At 54.5% G+C, this 21,726-nt stretch overlaps 10 protein-coding genes across 10 annotated transcripts; 7 read left to right on the plus strand and 3 right to left on the minus strand.

Moving 5' to 3' along the window:
• Positions 1-577, plus strand: J4E79_000900 (uncharacterized protein; the record flags this gene model as incomplete). The annotated part of the gene is made up of 2 exons (XM_049349811.1): positions 1-176; positions 307-577. The coding sequence occupies 2 exons, from the start codon at positions 1-3 to the stop codon at positions 575-577; spliced, it is 447 nt and encodes a 148-aa protein (XP_049216598.1).
• Positions 578-943: 366 nt separating this feature from the next.
• J4E79_000901 (uncharacterized protein) lies at positions 944-2,674 on the minus strand (the record flags this gene model as incomplete). Its single annotated transcript, XM_049349812.1, has 3 exons — positions 944-1,228; positions 1,290-2,430; positions 2,484-2,674. 3 exons carry the CDS (start codon positions 2,672-2,674, stop codon positions 944-946), a joined length of 1,617 nt encoding a protein of 538 aa, XP_049216599.1.
• A 1,597-nt stretch (positions 2,675-4,271) lies between these two features.
• On the plus strand, positions 4,272-6,311 carry J4E79_000902 (uncharacterized protein; the record flags this gene model as incomplete). Its single annotated transcript, XM_049349813.1, has 2 exons — positions 4,272-4,762; positions 4,835-6,311. The coding sequence occupies 2 exons, from the start codon at positions 4,272-4,274 to the stop codon at positions 6,309-6,311; spliced, it is 1,968 nt and encodes a 655-aa protein (XP_049216600.1).
• A 660-nt stretch (positions 6,312-6,971) lies between these two features.
• Positions 6,972-8,981, minus strand: J4E79_000903 (uncharacterized protein; the record flags this gene model as incomplete). Its single annotated transcript, XM_049349814.1, has 3 exons — positions 6,972-6,994; positions 7,030-8,046; positions 8,096-8,981. The coding sequence occupies 3 exons, from the start codon at positions 8,979-8,981 to the stop codon at positions 6,972-6,974; spliced, it is 1,926 nt and encodes a 641-aa protein (XP_049216601.1).
• A 2,796-nt stretch (positions 8,982-11,777) lies between these two features.
• On the plus strand, positions 11,778-12,433 carry J4E79_000904 (uncharacterized protein; the record flags this gene model as incomplete). The annotated part of the gene is made up of 2 exons (XM_049349815.1): positions 11,778-12,208; positions 12,262-12,433. 2 exons carry the CDS (start codon positions 11,778-11,780, stop codon positions 12,431-12,433), a joined length of 603 nt encoding a protein of 200 aa, XP_049216602.1.
• A 648-nt stretch (positions 12,434-13,081) lies between these two features.
• On the minus strand, positions 13,082-13,687 carry J4E79_000905 (uncharacterized protein; the record flags this gene model as incomplete). Its single annotated transcript, XM_049349816.1, has 1 exon — positions 13,082-13,687. The coding sequence occupies one exon, from the start codon at positions 13,685-13,687 to the stop codon at positions 13,082-13,084; it is 606 nt and encodes a 201-aa protein (XP_049216603.1).
• Positions 13,688-14,200: 513 nt separating this feature from the next.
• On the plus strand, positions 14,201-15,653 carry J4E79_000906 (uncharacterized protein; the record flags this gene model as incomplete). The annotated part of the gene is made up of 3 exons (XM_049349817.1): positions 14,201-14,238; positions 14,289-14,455; positions 14,506-15,653. The coding sequence occupies 3 exons, from the start codon at positions 14,201-14,203 to the stop codon at positions 15,651-15,653; spliced, it is 1,353 nt and encodes a 450-aa protein (XP_049216604.1).
• Positions 15,654-16,520: 867 nt separating this feature from the next.
• J4E79_000907 (uncharacterized protein) lies at positions 16,521-17,649 on the plus strand (the record flags this gene model as incomplete). Its single annotated transcript, XM_049349818.1, has 3 exons — positions 16,521-16,601; positions 16,664-17,620; positions 17,641-17,649. The coding sequence occupies 3 exons, from the start codon at positions 16,521-16,523 to the stop codon at positions 17,647-17,649; spliced, it is 1,047 nt and encodes a 348-aa protein (XP_049216605.1).
• An 875-nt stretch (positions 17,650-18,524) lies between these two features.
• Positions 18,525-20,108, plus strand: J4E79_000908 (uncharacterized protein; the record flags this gene model as incomplete). Its single annotated transcript, XM_049349819.1, has 2 exons — positions 18,525-18,833; positions 18,981-20,108. 2 exons carry the CDS (start codon positions 18,525-18,527, stop codon positions 20,106-20,108), a joined length of 1,437 nt encoding a protein of 478 aa, XP_049216606.1.
• Positions 20,109-20,467: 359 nt separating this feature from the next.
• On the plus strand, positions 20,468-21,421 carry J4E79_000909 (uncharacterized protein; the record flags this gene model as incomplete). Its single annotated transcript, XM_049349820.1, has 1 exon — positions 20,468-21,421. The coding sequence occupies one exon, from the start codon at positions 20,468-20,470 to the stop codon at positions 21,419-21,421; it is 954 nt and encodes a 317-aa protein (XP_049216607.1).
• Between the last annotated feature and the right edge of the window lie 305 nt (positions 21,422-21,726).

Here is a 21,726-nt window from a genome sequence, read left to right on the forward strand (position 1 = left end):
ATGGCGACTGAGGATATCAAGAACGAAAGCGCGGCTGAGGTCATCGTCGACGAGACACCCATCTCGCCCGTTCGCTCTCTGGACCACCGGAACAGTCTGGAGAAACATTTGCAGCATAGGCCTGAGCCGCAGGATCTGAAGAACAGACATATTCTACTGGATACTACGACTGCTCCGTATGTCCCTTCCCCTCGCCATCCCTCCCTACACCATCCGTCCGTCACACCACCCTTCTACCACCCATCCACCACCCTCACCCCTATAAACCTTCCCTCCGAACCCCTCTGCTAACACCCACCCCCCCAGCGCCCTCCAAGCCAAAGCCCTCGAACTCGAGCGCCAACGCGCAACCGACCAACTCAAAAAAGGCCTCAACGCCCGCCCCGAACGCGCCGACCTCATCGAGCGCAACATCCTTCCTGCCTCCAACGCCGCGCCCGCCCTGCAAGGACACCAGAAAGAACTCGATATGCATATGCGCGCGGATAATCTGGAGAAGGGGTTGCAGGCCAGGCCGAGCCCGGAGGAGCTGGTTAAGAAGGGGATTTTGGATGAGGGGGAGATTGGTAGGGAGTAGGGGGGGGAGGGGGAGGGGAGGGTGAGGGATGTGCACAACGATACGGAAATGCATTCGGCGTTGGTAGGGGAGATGGAGATGGGAATTGTACGGGGGTTTGCTTCGGCATTGAGTACCTGCATAGTATATATATCACGAATCATGGAATGTTTTTTGCTCATACAGTCCGTCAGTAGCGTTCGCATCTCCCACACCCTCACCATCACAATATCCAAGTCACAAAACCCAAGAATCTGTGCAAAGAGCGGCACGAAGCCCATGACTTCATTACAACATGTCCAGGCCAACTAAGCGACAACCAGCCGCCTAGCCAACCCCAAACAGTAAATAAACCAGCGAACATCAATCATTCCGAGACGCGTCGATCTAATGACCGACCTTCTCCTCCCTGACCACAGTCGCATTCTTAGCATCCATATCATCAGCGTGGTTCTCACGGTCCGCCTCCATGTTCTTGACCAACTCGGTGATACCGAAGAGGTCGTCCATCTTCTCGAGGGACAGGCCCTTGGTCTCGGGAATGAGGAACCAGACGAAGATGAACATGGAGAAGCAGAAGGCGCCGTAGGTGAAGAAGGTGCCGTAGCCGCCTTGGCCCATGGTGGCCATCATGTTGGGGGTTGCGCGCGCGACGACGAAGTTGAAGAGCCACTGGGGGGGCTGTTAGTATGTGTTTTTCTGTAGAGGGAGAAGGGGTAGGATTAGGACATACCTGGGTAGCAGCGGCGATGGCAACGTTGAGGGAGCGGAGACGAGCAGCGGGGATCTCAGACACGTAGATCCAGCATACGGGTCCCCAACCGAACTGGAAGAACAGGGCGAAGAGGAACACGCAGACGAGAGCGAAGTATCCGGCTCCTGGTACTGGTTCGCCCATGATCGGCGGGTCGACGCGCATGTAGATGCCGATGTAGAACATGGCCATTCCCTGTGCAATCGATGTCCAGAGGAGCGAACGGCGGCGACCGAGAGAATCAGCGGCGAAGATGAGGAAAGCGAAGCAGCCGACCATCTTGACGATGCCGTAGATACCTGTGGCGAAGAGCTTGACGGAATTGCCCTTGAGACCGAGGGCGGCGAAGATCTGGGGGGCGTAGTAGTTGATGGCGTTTGTTCCGGTCATCTGCTGGCAAATCATGAGACCGATGGAAATGAGGGCGCGCTTCCGGTTACCGGGGATAGTAAACATCTCCTTGAGAAGGTCCTTGACACTGGCACCCGCAACGAGCATACGCTCGTGTTCAAGCTGGTCGGCGATATCCTTGATTTCGTCCTGGACGTAGGCGTGCGAGTGCGGTAGGTTGCGCATGCGAGCAAGCACTGTGGTAGCTTCCTCCCACTTATCCTGCTTAGCGAGGAAACGAGGGGATTCCTTGTTCAGCGCCATGCAGCCGACGAGGAGAACGGCGGGGAGAGCCTGGAGAGCAAGAGGCACGATGTAGACTTGTGCGCCACCAGAGAGATGCATGAGTGATCCGTAGTTGACCCAGAAGGCGAGGCAGGTTCCTGTTGCGATGAAGAGTTGGTAGAGACCGGTAAGTCCACCACGGATACCACGGGGTGCGTTTTCGGAAATGTACAGAGGGACAACCATGGAGGCGCCTCCTACACCTAGTCCAGCGATGAAGCGACCGACGTACATGGCTGCGAGGGCGCCCATGGCTACGGCTTGGATGATGCAGCCGACGATGGTGACGAGACCGGCGATTTGGAGGGCGGTCTTGCGGCCCCAGCGGTCTGCTACCCAGGAGGCGATGAAGCAACCGGCGAAACATCCGGCTTGGAGGGTGGAAGCGATGTTAGCGTTCAGGTTGGCTTTGCCGACTTTGTCGAGGTTGGTGATGTTGTATTTGCTGCGTGGGTTGTCAGTGTCACGGAGCGATTGGAGTGAAGAAGAGATACTCACTCTTGGAATTCCTTCAGTTCAAGCACACCTCCAATGGTTCCGATATCGAACCCAAACAACATGCCACCGAAACAGGCGGAACCCGCCATGGCGAAGGCGCGCCATCCGTAGATCTCATGAGGGTCGGATTTGATGGAGTCGTTCTTGACGATCATGCGAATAAACTTCGCGCCGGTGGATGGAGCTGCCATGATGTCGGGTAGATCGGGGGATGCTACCGTGTCGGTGGGAGTATGAATCTATCTTATCGTCAGTATGCATGACGCATGGAGAAGCTGTTATGGGACACAAGGACCGAATACATACCGACAGAGAGAACGATCAAACCACAAGCTTGACCCTAGACCAGACGCTGGTGTATAGCACACCAGGTGTCGTTCGAAGAGAATAGCGAGAGAAGAGAGAAGATCTCCGCAGATTGCTGGTCTAAAAAAGCTCTCCAGTGGGATGTGCATGGCCATGATATATAAACAGCCAGACGGTACAGCGGCCCATGCGCTATCCTCGCAGCACTAGCTCCTTGCTCAAGACGGGGTAACTCGCCTGGTCCGTCACCGCGGTCTTTGCCCCATGGCTGGCCTGCAAGCTATCGTGATCCTCCATCAACCCCGGACTCAAGACCCCAGACTCCACGTTTCCACACTGCTCTTTCTCTCCACACACAGTGACAGCTGCTGCCGCTAGCCACACAGACAGGGTACCGAGAGCATCAGATGAACGTCCCTTTGTGGCTCCGGCCAATGGGGCACATGCAGGACGAGCGCCGCACTCTGTCGAAGCATGCTTGGTAGTGAGATAGGCTTGGCTCGGCGGAAAGCACGCGGTGGGATTAGTGGGAGCTATGAAAGGCCGTCTTGGAAGTGCCAAGTCCTCCTCTTTTTCCGTCCAATTGACGGCTGGGTGGCGTTGCGAGTTGGATTGCATATCAAAGGGTTGCCAAGAGTAATATCTCCAGGTTCGATCACGGTCTGGGGTCTCCCCCCGCTGTCCTTCCGTTTTCTTGCGGGGGCGTGGAATGGGAAGCAACGGCCTGCGACCTTTCCGCGTTGGGCAAGGTGAGTAATCCGACACATGTCTTCTCCCCCGCTGAGGAAGGCGCTACGGTTGTTGTGGCTATTTATCCGCGTATTAGACCTGCGATGGGGTCGGGGCGAGGGATGCCCCACGACCGCGCCGACGCGTGATGGGTCGAGGGCGAGGCGTTGTGGATGACTTGTGGAGTGGAACGGTTATGGACGTCTGTGGCCTGTCGAATTTGGTCGTGGGGTGCTGGTCTACTTGTCTACTTTGTATGTGTTCAGGCTGATGAGAGAGGGTTCGGGATTGTGTTGGTACGATCTTGCACCGAGGTTGCGCATCACCAATACGTTGCATCCGTCACTTAAACCCAACAACCCCACAAACAAGAGCAACAGCGTCAAGCATTGGAAAGACTGTGTGTCTGTGATTGTGCTCGACGACGGCGAAATCGAATACCGAACTGGAGTCAAGCCTTTCGCCTCAGTACGCCCAATCCGCTGCCTGCATCTTGTTCTACCGTCTTGGGGTTCTGGGCTCCTGGGCATTAATCGGCTGCGCTTAACACCACCAATACGCATCCACCCGCATCTTACATCAAGATTCTTCCAGGCCAAACTCATCGCCAAGAAAGCCTGAACATAATCGTCCGCGCAGCGGAGATAGCGGAACACGGAAGTTGGCGTTGCGATATCCACCGTCAAGTCAGTGATCGTCACGTTTTGTTGTCAAGCCACTCGCAGAAGCAAATACCGTTAGGTCACACGAAGCATGGCGGCGAAGACGGCAAACGCCAATCGGGCGTTCAACCTCCATCCTTTCTCCACGAATCCGCTCAAGACGCGCGACGATGTCGTTGCCGCTGTGGGCTCGCTGCTGGATCCCCTCATTCCGGGTTTCTCACCCAACAATGCTTTGATCAAGGTAGGTAGCACAGGTACACGCTTCGATGAGACAGGTGCGCAGGTCGAAGGCTTCGCTCGCCCGTTATGGGGTCTTGCACCTCTGTTAGCTGGGGGTAACAAGTATGCTGCAACGGACAAGTTTGTCCAAGGCCTCATTTCTGGGACGGATCCTGAGAGTCCGGAGTTTTGGGGGTATATGGAGGATACGGATCAGAGGATGGTGGAGGCGTGTCCGATTGGGTTCACGCTTGCGGTTGCGAATAAAGAGTTTTGGGATCCGTTGACGAAGAGGCAGAAGAAGAATGTAGAGACGTGGTTGGGGAGTATGAATGATAAGAAGATGCCGGATACGAACTGGTACGATGGCCCTTGATATCTTTTTATCTGCCCTGTTGTGTGTCACAAGATGCGATATTAACATTGTATCAGGCTCTGGTTCCGCGTCTTCGCCAATCTGGGACTCGAGAGGAATGGTGCCAAGTGGTCAAAAGAGCAGCTGGAGAAGGACATCAAACAGCTGAACACGTACTACCGCGGCGACGGCTGGTCCAACGACGGACCTGATACGTACCGCCAGATGGACTACTACTCCGGCTCCTTCGCGATCCAATACCTACAACTCCTCTACTCCAAACTCGCCGCAGACATCGACCCAGAGCAAGCCGAGGAATACAAAGAGCGCGCACGCATGTACGCCCAAGACTTCGTCCACTTCTTCGACCCCGAAGGCCGCGCCATCACCTTCGGCCGCTCACTAACATACCGCTGGGCCATGGTCGCCTTCTGGGGCGCAATCGCATACGCAGATCTCGAGCTGCCCGCTCCCCTCTCCTGGGGCGTAGTAAAAGGAATCTGGATGCGCAATCTCCGGTGGTGGACAACGCAACACGACATTTTTCAATCCAACGGCATGCTCACTGTAGGCTACTCGTACCCCAACTACTACCTCGCGGAGAACTACAATTCGCCTCAAAGCCCGTACTGGTGCATGCTCGCCTTCGCCTGTCTCGCAGTACCCGAATCCCATCCCTTCTGGTCCGCAAAGGAAGAACCGCATCCATATGCCAACACGCGTGTCGTACGCTCGCTACCTCACCCCCGCCAAATCGTGTGCCGCTCAGGCGGCCACAGCTTCATGCTTTCCAGCGGCCAATCCTGCCACTACGCCATCAAAAACAGCAACGCGAAATACGGAAAATTCGCCTACAGCGCCGCCTTTGCCTACTCCGTCTCCACCGGCTACCAGGAGCTCGAGCAATTCGTGCCAGAATCCCAACTTGCCTTCTCCGACGACGGCGGCGAGCTGTGGAAGATGCGAAGAGCGCTGAACGGGGACTCGTCGATTGAGAACTTCGAGGGCGTGCCCGTGCTGGTGTCGAGTATGAAGCCTTGGGATGATGTAGAGATTACGTCGTATCTGGTGCCGCCGGCGGAAGAGACGCCGAACTGGCATCTCCGCGTCCATCGTGTGACTTCTGGTCGCGATATCAAGAGCGCAGAGGGTGCATGGGCTGTGTACGGAGCTCGCGAATCAGACGGCCGTCTTCTCACCGAATGGAACGGCACACTGCGTGCACTAGATACCTCCATCCCCGAGGGCGGCGCTTCAGACTCCACATCCGCGTTTGCGGCTTCGCCTCGTACGGGTGCAGTGGGTATCGCGGATGTTTACCAGACAAACCGCGAGGGAAGCGTTATTCTAGCGGATGCGAATAGTAATCTGCAGGAGAGTAGGACGGTGTTGCCGGTTCTGCAGAAGGATATTAAGAAAGGGGAGACGGTGTGGTTTGTTACGGCGGTGTTTGCTATGCCGGCTAGTAAAGAAGGGTGGAGGGAGAGTTGGAAAGAGGGCTGGGAGAAGAGACCGGCTGTGCCGGGGTGGGTGAAGAGTTTGATGGAGAAGTAGAGTGGTGTGTATGTTTCTGGTGTGGCTGGTTGTTAGGTAGTTTTACCTAAAACGGACCTGTTGTATGGAAATATGCTTCTCGGTTTTCCAATTTTGTGGTTTTATGGAGTGTATAACGATGAAGTTTGTGTTAGTGAAGTTGTAATGAGTACACACAGCTACATGTACACTATCGCCCATCTGCTCGACTGGTCTGAGTAGAACTTACACGAATACAACAAGCATGCACCTTCACCACGTATAATCCACGATGCGAAAAGACTAGTGTACCCTACCATTATGAAGCCTTTTCCCTACATGCAACATTCTGCTTTTGATACTATACTCCAGCCCATGAAAGAAACAAGACAAACGAAAACAAGGGTATATCCAGGCCGAGACATTTCCAAATCCAATGCATGCCAAATTTTTCTTTCCGCCACTCCGACCTAATCCCAGCCTCACGTATCCCACGTCCCCCTCTCCCTCACACGTCTCGCATCCCTCCTCACACCCGCATTCGCACCCGCACCCGCACCCCTCCCACCATCTCTGCCCCCATACTCCTCGTCTTCAAAATTCATAACCCGATACCCATCCCCCAACACCGTACTCTCCCTCCCTTCCCTCCACGTCCCCATCCCCCCATCCCCATCCATCCGTCTATCCCTATTACTCTCACTATACCCCGGCGGAACCGGCCACTGCATCTCACCATCCCCATCTCCCTCATTCTCACCTGCACCAAACGGATAGTGGCCTATGTCTGTTGTCAAACTAGCTGTATGGCTGCGTGAGTTGGTGTGCAGGGATAAGGGTGGTGGTAGGAGGGACGCTTGTTGGCGGTCGATGAAGTCGTTGGTGTGGTGGGTGGGGGTTGAGTAGTCGGAGTCTGTGAGGAGGAATGTGGCGTCTAGGCGGGATGTGCTTCGTTGGGAGGGGTGGGTGCGGTCGCGGTCGCGGGAACGGGGGCGGGGGCGGGTGTTGGCGTGGGAGTTTGGGAGAGGGGGGAGGGCGAGGGAGTCTAGGCGGGGTGGGGAGTAGGTGTCGTTCCTGTTGATGTTGGTGATGTGGTTGTTGTTGTTGACTTGATCCCGAGCTGCCCTTGGTCCGAACGTCTCGCCTTGTAATCGCGGTTTGCGGTCGTGGAATTCATCCTGGATAACCTTTTCGTTCTCGCGGCGCCGTTCGAATTCTTGCCTGAAATGCACGCCTGCGTTGTGCGAGAGAGACAGGTTATTAATCTTCTCGCCGAGCCGACGAATGTCGTTTTGCATCAACGTTGCGCCGTCAAGATTATGCGAAACCGCAGTCGGAGGCGGCGGCGGAAGAGCGTGTTGAGGCGGTGGACTGGGGAAATTATGCGCGGATATCTCTGCACGTCGTGCTTCTTGGTGATCATGGTGGTTCGTACGCTCGTTCGCGTTGGTTGATGTGGCCTCGAGTTCTACGGGTGCGGACTGCGCGGGCATGGGGTCCCAGGCGCGCTGCCAGCACCAGGATCGTTGTTGACGGGCTTCTAGGTGCTCGATCTGGCCGTTGCTTACCCACTCGGGCATGCGCTTTAGATCGGTGTTGAGGAAGGAGCGGACGCCGTCGGTGTGTCTGAGACCCTGGACATCGACTGATAGGGTTGAGAGGACTTGTAGTATGCCGTAGAGGAGGACCCAGCGTCCGAGACGGGCTTCGCGTGGTGACATGTGTTTCAGGTCGGTGGTGAGCTCAAACTGTTCAAACTTGTCGATAAGTGTGGATCCTAGCAAATGTCAGTGCGTGTCATCAAATTGCAGTCGTGTATCAATTACCATTGAAGTTGACATCTAGCTTCTCAATGTTCGTTGCATCGCTGAAGATAATGGAGAGCTGCAGCTGTGCCTTCGCGTCTTTCGTAGCATCCTTGGGTTTGTCCTTCTTCAACGACGAAAAGAAGCTTTTCTTCTCCTTGTCTTTACTTGTCTTTGGCACTTCTCTCGGAAGTAACGGGTACGGATGCGGGATATGCGCATACCCATTCTTCGCATCGTAGGTGACCAGCATATCTGTCATCCCCAGCTCTGGCAGGTCTGCCTTGAAGCTGTCGTTCTTCCTATGGGCCATTTCCCACTTACGGGAGGCCCGCTCCTCTCGAGGATTCCATATCACCTCCCTATCGACGAAGTAATCATACAGCGAACCAAAGTCTTCTTGCATGGCATTTACAACCTTGCGATTAAGCCATGTCTTGTCGGAGTTCGGCGGCCAGTTACCGTAGATGCGTGTGAAATGCCCGATAAGGAACTGGCGAAACGATTGATAGCTTTGGTAGACTGGGCTGTTCGCGGTCTTCAACTTGTCCTCCCAAAGATCACCAAAATCAAATGTGGACAGCTTCTCCTCGGCTTCCATGACGCGCAACTGCAGTGTCTTGGCAGCCAACCCAAGGTTCCGCCTTGTGACTACTGACAGTCGCTTGAAATCTGGATGATCCTCAATTTCCTGCGTCATGACACCAGCCAGGTGAACAAAGCTTTCGAGGTAGCCCTGTCGCCATTTTACACTATCCTGTTCTGCCCAAGCCAGAAGCCCAAGAGCTCGTCGGATGTTGTTGCGCAGGTCGTCAATTCCATACCGGCCGAGATATTCCACTATCATCTGCACGCTTCGTTCCCTGGCTGTCATTCCAGATCGTGTGTCCGTGTCGAGATCGTACATGACGTGTATTTGAGGTTGCAGCGTACTTAGCATATCGTACACATCTGACCCAACTATGGGCTTGCCATGCAGCATGGCCAAGAAATTACGAATAGCAACATGATGTAGTCTTTGTGCCTGTGGTGCCTTCACGTTGTCAGGCGCAGTAAACCAGATCTCATGGGTTGGATTGCGTTGGAAGCCCTGCTGGAAAGGAGGCGGGGAGTTAGGTTGGCGTCCATGAGAGGCCTCGGATGGATGGTAAGCCCTAGAAGTAGCCCGAGAATCTATACTGGTATTTGACTGATCGATATCGAAGGGCGGTGGAGACCGTCCACCGGGTGATGTGGGTCCCAGCATTCGTCGTTGTGCTGGCTGTGGGAAATTCGGCGAGAAAGGTTGAGATGGTGAACTTGCATTTTCCGAGAGAGCCCAGTCATCCACGTCGTTATCATCGATGAGACTATACAGCAGTGCATTGCTTAGCCAGGTGGATCCCGAGTTTTGGAGGACATCTAAATCTGCCCGAATGGAGGGGATTGGGTGGTCCTCGTCTACTTCCTCTTTGAAGTATATGAGTACACTGCCGTGTTGCATATCTTCGTCATAGCTAAACCCGGCGTATGGACGCATTTCTTCTCTTCCGTCGGTCCATATCTTGAAGTTCAACCATGTTTTCTGGTCAGGCGGAAGAGCGTAGGAACCCGCTGACGACTCAGATCTGAAGACGGGAGGGCCAGGTGACGGCGCGACGGTCTTCTTGATCGGCACGCCTCCACCTCTACCACGAGGCGCCTTTGTGTCTTTTCCCTTTGCCTGATATTTTATCTTCTCTTTGCCTTTCGAAGATGTGTCAGAGACTGACTCTGCCTTCGATGATTTCGTTGGCGGAGGTCGGGATCCAGAGGAGACGTCGGACGGAAGGGTGGCTAGTCGCGGCCTGCTACCATTTCCGCCATCGTGCGTTGAACTACTTCGAGATGTCGTATGGCTGTTGTTGCTGGATACTGTGAAGGAGCGTGTTATGCCACTTCTCGGATTGCTGGGGTTTGGTGATGGGCGCCATTCCGCAAATCCATCTCGGCTTTCTTGTGTGGCTTCTGGCACCTTTCCTTTTACAGCAATTTTCTTTTCCTTTTTCTCAACTTCTTTCTGTTGTACCTTGCGACTACGAGCGCCTCGTGCGGACATGTCCTCTTGAAGTCAATAGCAATATTTCGATCGGCGACAGGCTGGATGACTTGTTCAGACAATGTCGCTTGATATCTCCAATACACCCAAGATTCTATCAGTTCCTGGCATGGGCTTCGAAAGATTAAGAGATACGTCGGGAGGCAGTGGAAATTGGCTTGGAGTATGCTGGGGTTCGCTCCCTCGTATATTCGGATGAATGCTATTTTTGCCGCGTGAATCCAGACACGGAAAGAACGAGATGCGCCGGCTGAGAACGTGGTCGTACTTGATTAGAAAATGACGGCTGAAAGAGTGTGCAATGACATCAAAATGTACGGAATCGAATTGGCAAGAAATTCCACACGCGCGTAGAAAAACGCGAGGGGTAAAAAGGGTGACAGCTATGCGGTACGGAGTTGTATATATTGAACCTATTCTCGAAAACCCATGTCCGCTCGTCCCGCCGTACAGGATGTGGAGCACAGGGCAGTAAGCAGTGATCGAAAGCGGTCTGGCTGCTGATAAGGAACGCATCCTACCGAGTTGCTGCAGGTTAATCCGCGAAGCGAACAGCCCAGCACAATGGCAGTCCCTATTGCGGACGAGGTGCATCGTGCGTGTGGAGAGACCAATAGCGACCCCAGTGTAATGGCTTGGATGGCAGTCAATGGCAGTCTGTGATAAGTCCGGCTGATTCTTGTGCTTCTGGGCGGTCAGCACATCCCATCACCATGCAGCAGGAAATGAAAAACAATCCTTAGGCGCAGGCGAGGATGCAAAGGAAGAGCGGCACAGGCGAGCGGCGTGAGATTTGAACGTCTAGGTGGTCCGCGGTGCTGCTCCATAACGTCCGGATTCACGCAAGGTATCCCTTGTGTTTGGGGCGCTCGGCCCACGGCGCTGGGTGATGAGCGCAAAGACGTTTGGTCGGGTCGAATCTCAGGTGATTGCTGGCTGTCAACGGCCGCTTGCTCGGCGGTTCTGCCCAGCATCCACGAATAACGTCGACGCCCATGTGCCGTCTAGGCTGAGGGAAGCGGGTTGGGCGCCGACAGCTGTCTAGGCCCACTCTCAGCTGCGGCGTGTGTTGTTGTGGTTCCACGCGAAGCAACTAACGCGCATTGAGCAGCGAGCAGCGAAAATCAAAGCATGGCAGGATGCGAACACATTCTAGTACTCCGGCGTAGTTTGAAAGCGTGTTCTACCGCCGGCGCATGGCGTGTTTGAGGTGTCGTCGTAGGATGCGGTGTTTTGGTGTTGTGGTTGGCTCGAAATGAGGAAGGCACGATCCAGCCACACAGTACCAGCCTCCCCCGCCTTCACCAATACCCACCACCCGAGCAGACATCCCACTTTAAAGTATACATCCCGGTTTCCGTCGACTATACGTCACTCCGCAACACCGCGACCGTTCTGCAACCCGATCGCAAAGCAAGACGCATCCTGGTCTGTTGTCGCTGCAGGATCTTAAAAGCGCGCTGCCCTGCATTTCCTCAGCGCCTTGTCGTCGTCTTGCATCTCTCACTTGGTCGCATCGCACCTGCTCAGTTACACGGCATCAACCAACCGTGGTTCAGCTGACAGCCCCGACCAAAGCAAACTCGTCTTCCCACGAAGCATCTGCGGTTCCTGTCAACTGCCATCATGTCGTTCTCCGGACTATCCTTCATCTTTTGGCGCATCTTCCAGATCATCACCCTCATACCTGCGCTGGGTATGCTGGCGTGGTTCGTCGATTGGTACAACAGCCGCAACCTGCTCACACCCACGTCCATCCTCGTCCTCTTCATCGTATCCGTCCTCGGCGCAGTATGGGCTCTAGGCACCCTCTTCCTCTACACGCGCGCAAAGCACTCGGCCAAGTTCGTTGCCTTTATCGACCTTCTCTTCATGGGCGCCTTCATCGGAGCCGTCTACGCTCTTCGCGGCATTGCCGATGCTGATTGCACCAACTTCAGCAGGCGTGGCGCTTACAGCGCCGACTTGGGTATTGCTACTATCAGTGGAACTGGATTCGGAGTCGACACCAACCGCCAATGCGCCATGCTCAAGGCCTCGTGGGCGTTCGGTATCATGTAAGTTCTACTTTTCGAAATTGAAACCACCCCCAAAGCTAATCTCTGTGCAGGAACATCATCTTCTTCTTCATCACGTCCATCCTGGCCCTCCTTGTGCACCGCCACCACCGCAACGACCGTGACCGTGTCGTCGTTAAGCGCGAAGTCCACCGATCGCGTCACGGCCACCACTCCCGCAGCCCCCGCGCGAGCCACAGCCGGAGCCGCCGCAGCTACGTCTAAGAAGAAGACGAGAGATGCATGATGAGGATCATCACGGGTACTGGAGTTGGGGTTTGGGACACATCTGGCAAAAGGCCATGGTCAGATCTTTACGAATTTCTTTGGACATATTCCCCCTTTGATGTTTGGTAATTGGGACGCTGGGATGCAAGCAACGTGGTCACGAAGTTTGCTACGAGGATACATCCTGGGATGTTATGTAGATTAGCACGAATTTTGTAGATAATTGCTTCATTTTGGCCTTTGGTCGCGAGCGAATCCATGCTCTGAACTACAGCGAAATGAAATGTCAACAACCACGTCCAACAACGATGTTTAGCTCACAACAACAATTTTGCCGCCCAATGTGCGATGAGAAGCAGGCTGACCATGTTGTGCAGTCTCTTGTGCCAGGATGTCCGCTGTTCACTGTTGGTGACGTTGAGTCGCATCGCCTTGGTTCTTGCACCCCTCCAGTCCAGCCCTCGTGTCAGCGCACTAACGCATTCGACCAATTCCTGTCCGTCAAACACGAAATACATGGTAATTGGGTTTGATATTTCTACAGATGCGTCGCGCGTTACTCCATGCAAGCCCTCATATATGCAATCCCGCCCCCTCATGATACTGGTACAATGCAGTCTTACAGTCCATAACCACCCCGTCTCTCTACCACACCCTGCACAGCGCCATGCCACCCAACTGCCGCTCCGCACATTCCCTCGCCTCCAATATCCCCCGATCCGTCGTGACAAACATGCACTCTCCCGGCCTCGTCAAACCCTTCACATAGCTCGACTCTCTTGTCCGCGTAATCTTAGCCAGATCCTCGCTCGTCAGCCATATCCTCCGTGTGGGCTTGGATATCAACTTCATATTCTTCAGGACAGGCTCGTTCTGCCAGTACTTCAGGCCGAGCCATAACCGTCTCCGCGCGGGGTTCTGGGGTACGTGTATGTCGTGGACTTGTTCTGCGCCGAGGGGGGACTTTTGTTTTGTGCCGGCGGGGGCGTCGACGGGGTAGGCGAGCCAGGGCTCTTCTGCGAGCTTCTGGGCCATTTGCTCGTGTTGCTCGGGGTCTTGCTGCGTTTGGAGCAGGAAGGGCTTGGGTGGTGTGGGCCCGCCGAGGGTCACGGAGGAGAGGAAGCCTTCGCGCTGGAGGCCGAGTGCGATGTTGACGTGCATCTTGGAGACGGGTATTGACGTCAGTCCGAGCCGGGCTTTGGACGCATTCTGCATGTGCGAGCAGACGTGGGCGAGGTTGACGAGAGACATGTTGGCGGGTGTAGACGTGGGAATTTGCCCTCGCTGGGCTGCGGCGGTGGGCGAGCGCGATGCGTGTGGGCGACAGTATGTCCAGTGTATGTGTTCCAGTTGACGGCGAGGCTCAATGCAGGGTGATGGCTCAATTGCGCGTCGTCGGCGGCGGATGCTCGTGCTCGACGATGCTCGATGCAGCAAATTTCTGGATTGGCTCGGAGGTCCGCAAGTCACGGGTGGAGCAGAGCTGCCCGCTGCCCATTCGGCAGAGCTTGGGCCGGCGCCTACTAAACAAGACACTACCGCGGGCGCTTCGAGCACGACGCAAATAGAAGAACGCGCAGCTGTTGGCTGCACCCGTGGGGAGCTGAGATGACAGCCTTGCGACCCTATATATGTCTTTGTTCTGTTGATGCTGCTGCGAGCGTGCTAACTTCCGTCTTACTTCACTACAGCTGACCTCATAACCCACACCTTGGCTGAAGCATATCTTGGACGCCTGATAGACTGCCATCTTACACTAACACCATGCCTCCGCAGCAGGGAGAAGTGTCTCTCTTGACGCTGTGAGTAGTGGTAGCTTGGGGCATCTTGATCTTATACTGACTGTGATTAGCTTTGCAGACGTCCACTACTACATCTCCCCGCCTACCCAGGTTCCCCCGCACCACCGCTTCGACAAGAGCTCCTATGTCTACCTCTACCACAACCCTATGCGTCAGAGTGGGCGCATAGAAGTCGCGAACCATGCGGGCACTCCCAACCAGGATGCCTTTTCAGGCCGTGAGTGCTGACACATTTCCCTATCACACACGAGCTGACATGCTGTATAGAGCTGGACACAGTCAAGATCGAGCACACATACAAACACCCATGTCTGTTCACCCTCACGGTCGACGCGTTCAGGAGTCACAATGGCAGCGCGAGCCCCCACCAAGACACGTCGCAATGGCACCTCCCCACACCCGATCCCTCGAACCAAGGCAAATACATGTACAGGCTGCACACGGTGGACTTGTACTTCTGGACGCCAGAAGACGCGAGCCTCTTCCTCGACTCCATCCGCAGGGTGCTGCAGCCACATCAAATGCAGATTGTGCGCAACCCCAATGCCACACCAACACACTCGGAACACAAGAATGATGCCCTGAGCCCAGTGATCGCAAGGTTGGAGAGCGCAGCCATATCACACACAAGTCGCACCCCGAGTGTCAGCACAACCCAGTCGTTCCCCGGCCCTCCCACAGCACCTGCCCCTACATCACCTCCTCCCAGCGAGCAGCCACCCAACTACGCTCCAATGGCATACAACCCGGCTGCTCCAGCCGCGCCTGAGCCAATTGCTCATCGCGAGAAGACACCACCTCCACCAGACGCCAATGATGGCACGGGACTTGGATCTGCTGCAGTCCACGATCAGCATGCAGCGCAATACGGCAACCCGCTACAAGCTTCGTTCGCGCCTCAACCGACATCAGGGGCATACTTCCCAGGACCACCAGCGCCTGGCCAGGGCTTCACAGGCCCACCGAGTGCATCGCAAAGTCCGCCATCCTTCGCACCCCCTCCGTCTGCCCCTCCACCAGGCCAATACAACGGCACCCCACCACCCCCAGCCATGAAGCGAACCTCCACAGCACCAGTCCACCAATACGCCAACTACCCATCCTCGCCTGGCTTCCCTCCTGCCCCCCAATCTCCTCCCGTGCACTCTGCATTACCATCTCCCGGCTTCCCTCCCCAGCAATACCAGCCAATGGCTTCCCCTGGCTTCGCGCAATACCAGTACGGTAGCACGGGAACCCCACCACAGGGACAGAACCTGCATCAGCAGCTGTACAGACCGACGGAGAACGAAGCCGCAGTGCAAGACCACGAGAATCCTAATGCACCGCAACGCAACTCCAACATCGGAAAGCGGGTAGATAAAGTGGAGAAGGGGATTGGCAGTTTCTTGAAAAAGTTGGACAAGAAGTTTTAGTCTATCATGTCATTGAAAGCGCACCCAGGTTCTTGTATCTATTGTATTCATCTTGGAGTTGAATTAGCCAGCGTCGATACTATTTACTCAAAAAATATACTGTATACCATTCTTGAAATATGTAACAGCATGCAGCCGTTATTGCGACCAGCGTTTGTCTTGTCTATGCCACGGCGCTGTAGATCAAACATGTGAATGCGATCATCCTGCAGTAGGAGCGCCAATCAGGAGCCGGCGCTAGTGTGGACCTTGAATCTGGGAGATGGCGCCTAAGAATAGCAGCAGGTTTTGGAGATGACATGAGGCTTGCTTTTGGCGTCTGCCGCTGGCTGATTGTCATCTTGCATAATGCATAACTGTTGAGGATGCGATTGTAGTAGGATAACGTGTGTTAGCACTTTGGCTATCAAACCTTTAACATTCCATCTTCCTCTTTCGTCGTGCCACAGCCCCTGGTCACAGCTCCATCATCCCGGCAACCGCATCAACACTCAGCCAGGTTGCCAAGACCAACTTCCGGGCGCAGACCTAGCCAGACCATTACTCGCGGCTCTCCCCCATTGTTGTTCGGCCATTCCGTAGTCGCCAAACTATACACCCATTAACCCCCAATATCCTAACCGCATCCACGACATCGCTTCCCGCCGCTTGTTCTTAACGTTTTGCCTTAACCTTCGCACGACACAACGGTTCGACAGCTCCCTAGTGCCAAACAGAACCAATAAGGCGGGCCTTTGGCAGCCTGGGCGATCCACACTTCTCCAAACAAGTGATCTCATTGTGAAAACAAGACTCCGGTGACAGGCTCTGGTTGACGCATTTGACGTTTGGACGGGCCCGGTGCATGGTTGTTTGGGTGCCATTGCCATGTTGTTACCCGCGCGGCATGCAAGGGACGGCGCCCTCGAGAGGAGAGAAGTCTCCAAGCAGGGCAGGACCTTTGTCGTAGTAAGTTTACGCCATCGCTCTACCACACTCTACCACGCACTGGCTAACCCTGCATTCCCCAGGTCGGAATCATCGCCGTCGCCATCTTCGCCATCCTCATAATCACATACTTCTCAACCCTCAAGTTCCGCGCCCCGTACCGCGCCGCAAAGAAAGCACAACAGTCGTCCGCCGACAAACTCCCCTCGTTATTCTCGTGGAAAGCGTTCCGCAAGCGCCCGCGCCGAAATGACTACTCGACCAGTCTGCAGGATACCGAGTACCGGGGGAGCACAAGCAGGGCGAGTGGTGAGATGAGCGGAGCAGCAGCAGGAGATCCGGAAAGGCAGATAAACAGCTCGACCGGTGCCGGCGTCGACCGAAACACCTCCGTCCGCAGCGTCATGACCCTCCCCGCCTACTCGTCCGCCGCACGAGAGAACGAGCGCGTCCTCGCCCGCGAAGGCGAACGCGGCGGCGTAGACACAGTCCTCGAGCTCCCCGAAACCATCGACGAAGAAGAGCGCCAACGGGAAGAAGAAATGGAATCCCTCTATCAAATCCGGCTCGCCCGCCGCATCGAAGCCACCGACCGCGAAGCCCGGCGTCAAGCCCGACGAGAAGCCCGGGCTCGCGGCGACGTCCAAGCCCTAGCTGATATACGGCGCCGCGCAGAAGAAGCAGCCGACCTCTCCGTCTCCCAGATGCTCATCGCAGAGCACCAAGCCCGGACCCGGTCGAGAGACAGACGCGTGAGCGCTGTTGCATATGGCGACTTGGGCGTCGCGCGCCACGACGGCACACGCCTCCGAGCCAACTCCTCCGAAAGCGACAACAGACCCCTCCTCGACTCCGCCGCCTCTTTCTCCGGCCAATCCCGCGGCCGCGACGCCCACGCCCGCGGCCTCTCCGTCACATCTCTCACACAATCCGTTGAATCCCGCGGATCAGACGATTACGACTTTGCGGATGCGTCGCGCTCGAATTCACATTCTACTGCTGGGCCTAGTCCTAGTCCGCATGCTGAGGGCTTTGAGGTTGTGAGTTTGAATCCGGAGAGGAGTTATAGTGGGAGTGGAAATGGAGTTGGGAGTGGAAGCAATGGTGGGCCGGTACCAGGGGAAGACGCGCCTGCGTATGAAGATCCTCCGAACTACGAAAGTCCGATTAATACGAGGGCGCCGCAGTTACCGGCGTTGAATCTGAATTTAGAGCGCTTGCCTAGTATACGCGTTACGACGGGTGAGACGCCGGTGGAGGGCAGGGTGGGGTCGCCGTTGAGGTAATAAAAAAAGACCTTTTTATTCGCAAATTTCACGGCTATGCTACTATCTTTGTACACAAATGTACTTTGGTACCCCCGCGCTCTTCGAGTCATTCTTCGGAATCAGTCGTTCCATTATTTTTTTTGTCGTCAACGAAATTTCATGAAAACCGTTCGCTGTTGCATTTCAGAGGTTGGTATGGCGTGGCGTCAATATGGGAAGGCGCTTTAGGGACAGGAGCATGTATACATAGATAGGAGGGTGCTCGGGCTGGTCAATGTTTAATCATATTATGTCACAAGTGGGAGTGTTGTTTAGGTTTCCTGTTTATGGGGTTGAGGCCGTGGGAGAGATGAAAATGGAAAGCTTACGTGCACATGGAAAGGATCTCATAGGTCTTTCACTACGGGCGGTTCTTGCATTGGGAGAAGGGGCCCGACCGGTGTACTCGATTGCGTTTCTTCTGGTTCTATATACGACCCCGGATTTTCTCTACACCACCGCTCTTCCGCCAATATCGATCCAGTCCTCCCGATAACTGGTATCAACCGCCAGTCTCGACGCCGCTACGAGTGTCATAGTAATTAACTACCACAAGCGACCACGAGCCTGAACTCCGCCCCTGCGTACATCACTGTCGTTTCATCACCTCAACGAAGCCGGCCCAACAGCATACAATATGTCCCTCCAGAAGCTATCGACGGAGCTTGATGGCCAAATCGCCAGCTGCCTCGTCGGCGACACTAAGGCTCTCAGCGCCTTCTCCAAGACGAACAAATACTACCGGGGCATTGCTGAGCCATATCTCTATACGAATATCGAAGTGTATGAATCTGACCTTGAAAGACCACTGCGACTGCTCTTCACGTTGTTAGACCGCAAGGAACTCGCCCTTCACATCAAGAGCTTGAGCTACATACCAGCCCAGCATTGGTCCTCTCACGACGCCGACATAAAGCCGCCGACGAGGAAGAAGCTCCAATATGATGTATGGAATTACACGCACGCGATACAAGAGGTGCTGGATGAAGTTCTCTCTCCAGGATGCGGGTTCTCGGAATTCCTCTCAGCGAAACTGACCTTGTATTGTGATATTCTGACGGCTCCCATGAATCACTATACAGCCAGCAATCAGATTTTCACGCTCATTCTGTTTATGGCGCAGAAGGTCCAGTATCTAGAACTTGGTTCCAAAGAACCACCTACACATGTGTTACGCCTTCTTTGGGCACCTTGGAGTGACGGCAAAGGCCCCTTTCAGAACGTTCAACATCTCGTCCACAACGCCGGTCTTTCTCTGATGCCTTCCATCGTGGTATTGCCAACCCTACGAACATTAGAGTACAACGTCGGGTATTTCGACGTCGAAGCACGAGCGACTTCATCCATGTTCGCTTATCCATCCCCTATGCCTGCGCAACCCGTCCTCCGCCGAGTTCAATTTACGACAACCAGAAACATCACTCCTACTATAATCCAGAACATGGTCAGCAACCCAGCAATGGCCAACCTCCGAGAACTCGTAGTCGATGACTGCGGACGCAGCAGACGCAATCTGCCTCTCGCTTTGCGTGGCGACAACCTAGCCGAACTCCTGCGAAGCCTAGAGAAACACACCCCACTCCTAGAACTACTCCAGTGGTCAAATCAGAAGTCTGACCGACAAGAAGGCCACCCACGTTTCGACACGTTCAAAGATCTCACAAATCTCCGCCAGTTACACATCGACTTCGACCTCCTCGTCCCCAAAAGCGACACCAACTCCACCAACTTGAAGTGTCTCTCCAATCCTCACGCCGTCTTCCCCGCGAGCTTGGAAGATCTGACGTTGGACTGCGTCGATATCGACAAGCTCCACCATCTCATCACCACTCTCCACAACACCATTGAAGAAAGCGATGAGATGAGCGAAACTGAAGCACTCCAAATCTGCCTCGCATCTCTAGCCGCCATGTTCCCTCCGCTCAAAAGCCTCGCTCTTGTTGTGATCATGGAGATGGATAACCCGAGGGAAGATACACCTCGCCTGCATGAGTTGGACCCGTCGGATGTCACGTTCTTCCGGTACGCTGCGGATGAGCTTGAGAAGCTGGGTGTTACACTCGAGGTGTGGCGCAAAGAAGGGTATTACGAGAAGGAGAAGAAGTTGCTGGTGAAGAAGGGGTGGACGGCGCCGTTGCCGCATTCGGTGGTGAAGGCTGTGCAGAAAAATGCTAGGGGTTGGCGGAATGGTTACGCTGATCTCCGCATTTACGCAGCATAGGTCGGGATGGTGATGGAGATGTAGTTGATTACTTGACTACCTCTGGAACATACATTGCCTTAAACATAGTTTAGTTGTCAACATATAATACACTGTATGCAGCAACCCACATTTTCTATTGCAGTGCCGTCTCACTTCAGGATCGCGCACGTGATAACGCGCTTCGCTCCTCCGCTCTTTCCTCTGATGCGCACTCACTCCCACTAGCGTCTTATCATCTCACGGTTGCCTGTCGCGCCCATCCCGATCCTCTCATTCTCTCACAGCCACAGACACCTGTCGCATCCTACGACACTGAGCCGCCACCATGGTAGCGTCTTCATCGAATAACGCATGAGAGCCCGCCTCAGATCTGGAATATGATACTGTCACTTCCTAATCTCCGTACGATTGAGATCGTTGGTGAGTACTCCGAAGATCGGAGAGGTCCGCCTACAGCTCTAGGCCTCCTCCTGGAACCGGCGGCAATCAAAGTACAGAATGTACGTCTGAGAGGATACGTTCCCGTGGAGTTTGTTTCGGCCATCTGTAGGGCTTCAGCGTCTACTATCGTCAGTCTCGATCTCGGCCTTCTCGATAAACCAGAGTTCTTCAGAGGCCACGAATTGGAGCTGTCGGAGTATGGAGAGACTATATGTCCGGTCTACATTGGTCCCCGAGGTGGCCTATGGCATGACGCGGCATGGCATGAATTCGCCTCGCTTACTCATTTGCTACTTTGTAAGCCTGTTTGGTTCAATGGATTCCGCAAGAGACCCAATGATCTTGACTACGAAGCCCCTCAACTGCAACAATGGGCGTCTCTCCTGCGGTCTATTCGTCTCACCGCGGTAGAGATCGTACTGGAACACCGAAAGATATTCGTCGACCGCCATGACGAGGTCGATGAGCACATCAAAGCGGATGAAGACGTCAAATGCCCCCCTGATATCCGATTTCGTCATCGGGTGGTGGAGCAAGCTTTCACCGAACCATGGCCAAATCTCAAGACCTTGACCTTCCGTGGCATGAGCTCCGCTAAAGGCGACTACTGGCCTAAAGCAGGACCGGATGAATCCCTAAAAGACTATTCAAGGAAGCTGTTACCAGGAGTTCAGGTGAACCAGATCCTAGGCAACTACATGTTCTTCAACACTGAACGTGGCACAATTCTCAACCAACATGGCGCCGACGGACTGAAAGTGCATCTCGAGTTCGACGGAAAACACGATCTTGAGGCTCTCTACGACAGTGACAACTTCACTGATGAGGGCGATTGGGAGTGGAGGAGAACTTCATTAGACTACTTGCACCACCTTTCAACGCGCGGATAGAGATAATCTGTATCACTTTGCTGCATACACAGAGTCCTACAGGCACATATAAGTAGTCTAGAAGACAATGTATACCCCAAGTCCCAATATGCAGTTTAGTTTCTCCAATACAAGCGTCCATGTAGGCGGCAAGCGACACGATCTCTCTGACCACGAACCCTATTCATGTAGACGTTAGTACCAGAACAAAAATCCCCTGATTACATCATCGATCTAGCATGCATTCCAATTAACAAAGGCTCCTCAATAGACCACCACGTACCCACAAAAGACCAGCACAAGCATAGTGAAAGTGAGAGCAACAC

The sequence above is a fragment of the Alternaria viburni genome (assembly GCF_023758015.1).
Source record: "Alternaria viburni strain BMP 2772 chromosome Unknown scaffold_1, whole genome shotgun sequence".
Taxonomy (NCBI): Eukaryota; Fungi; Ascomycota; class Dothideomycetes; order Pleosporales; family Pleosporaceae; genus Alternaria; species Alternaria viburni.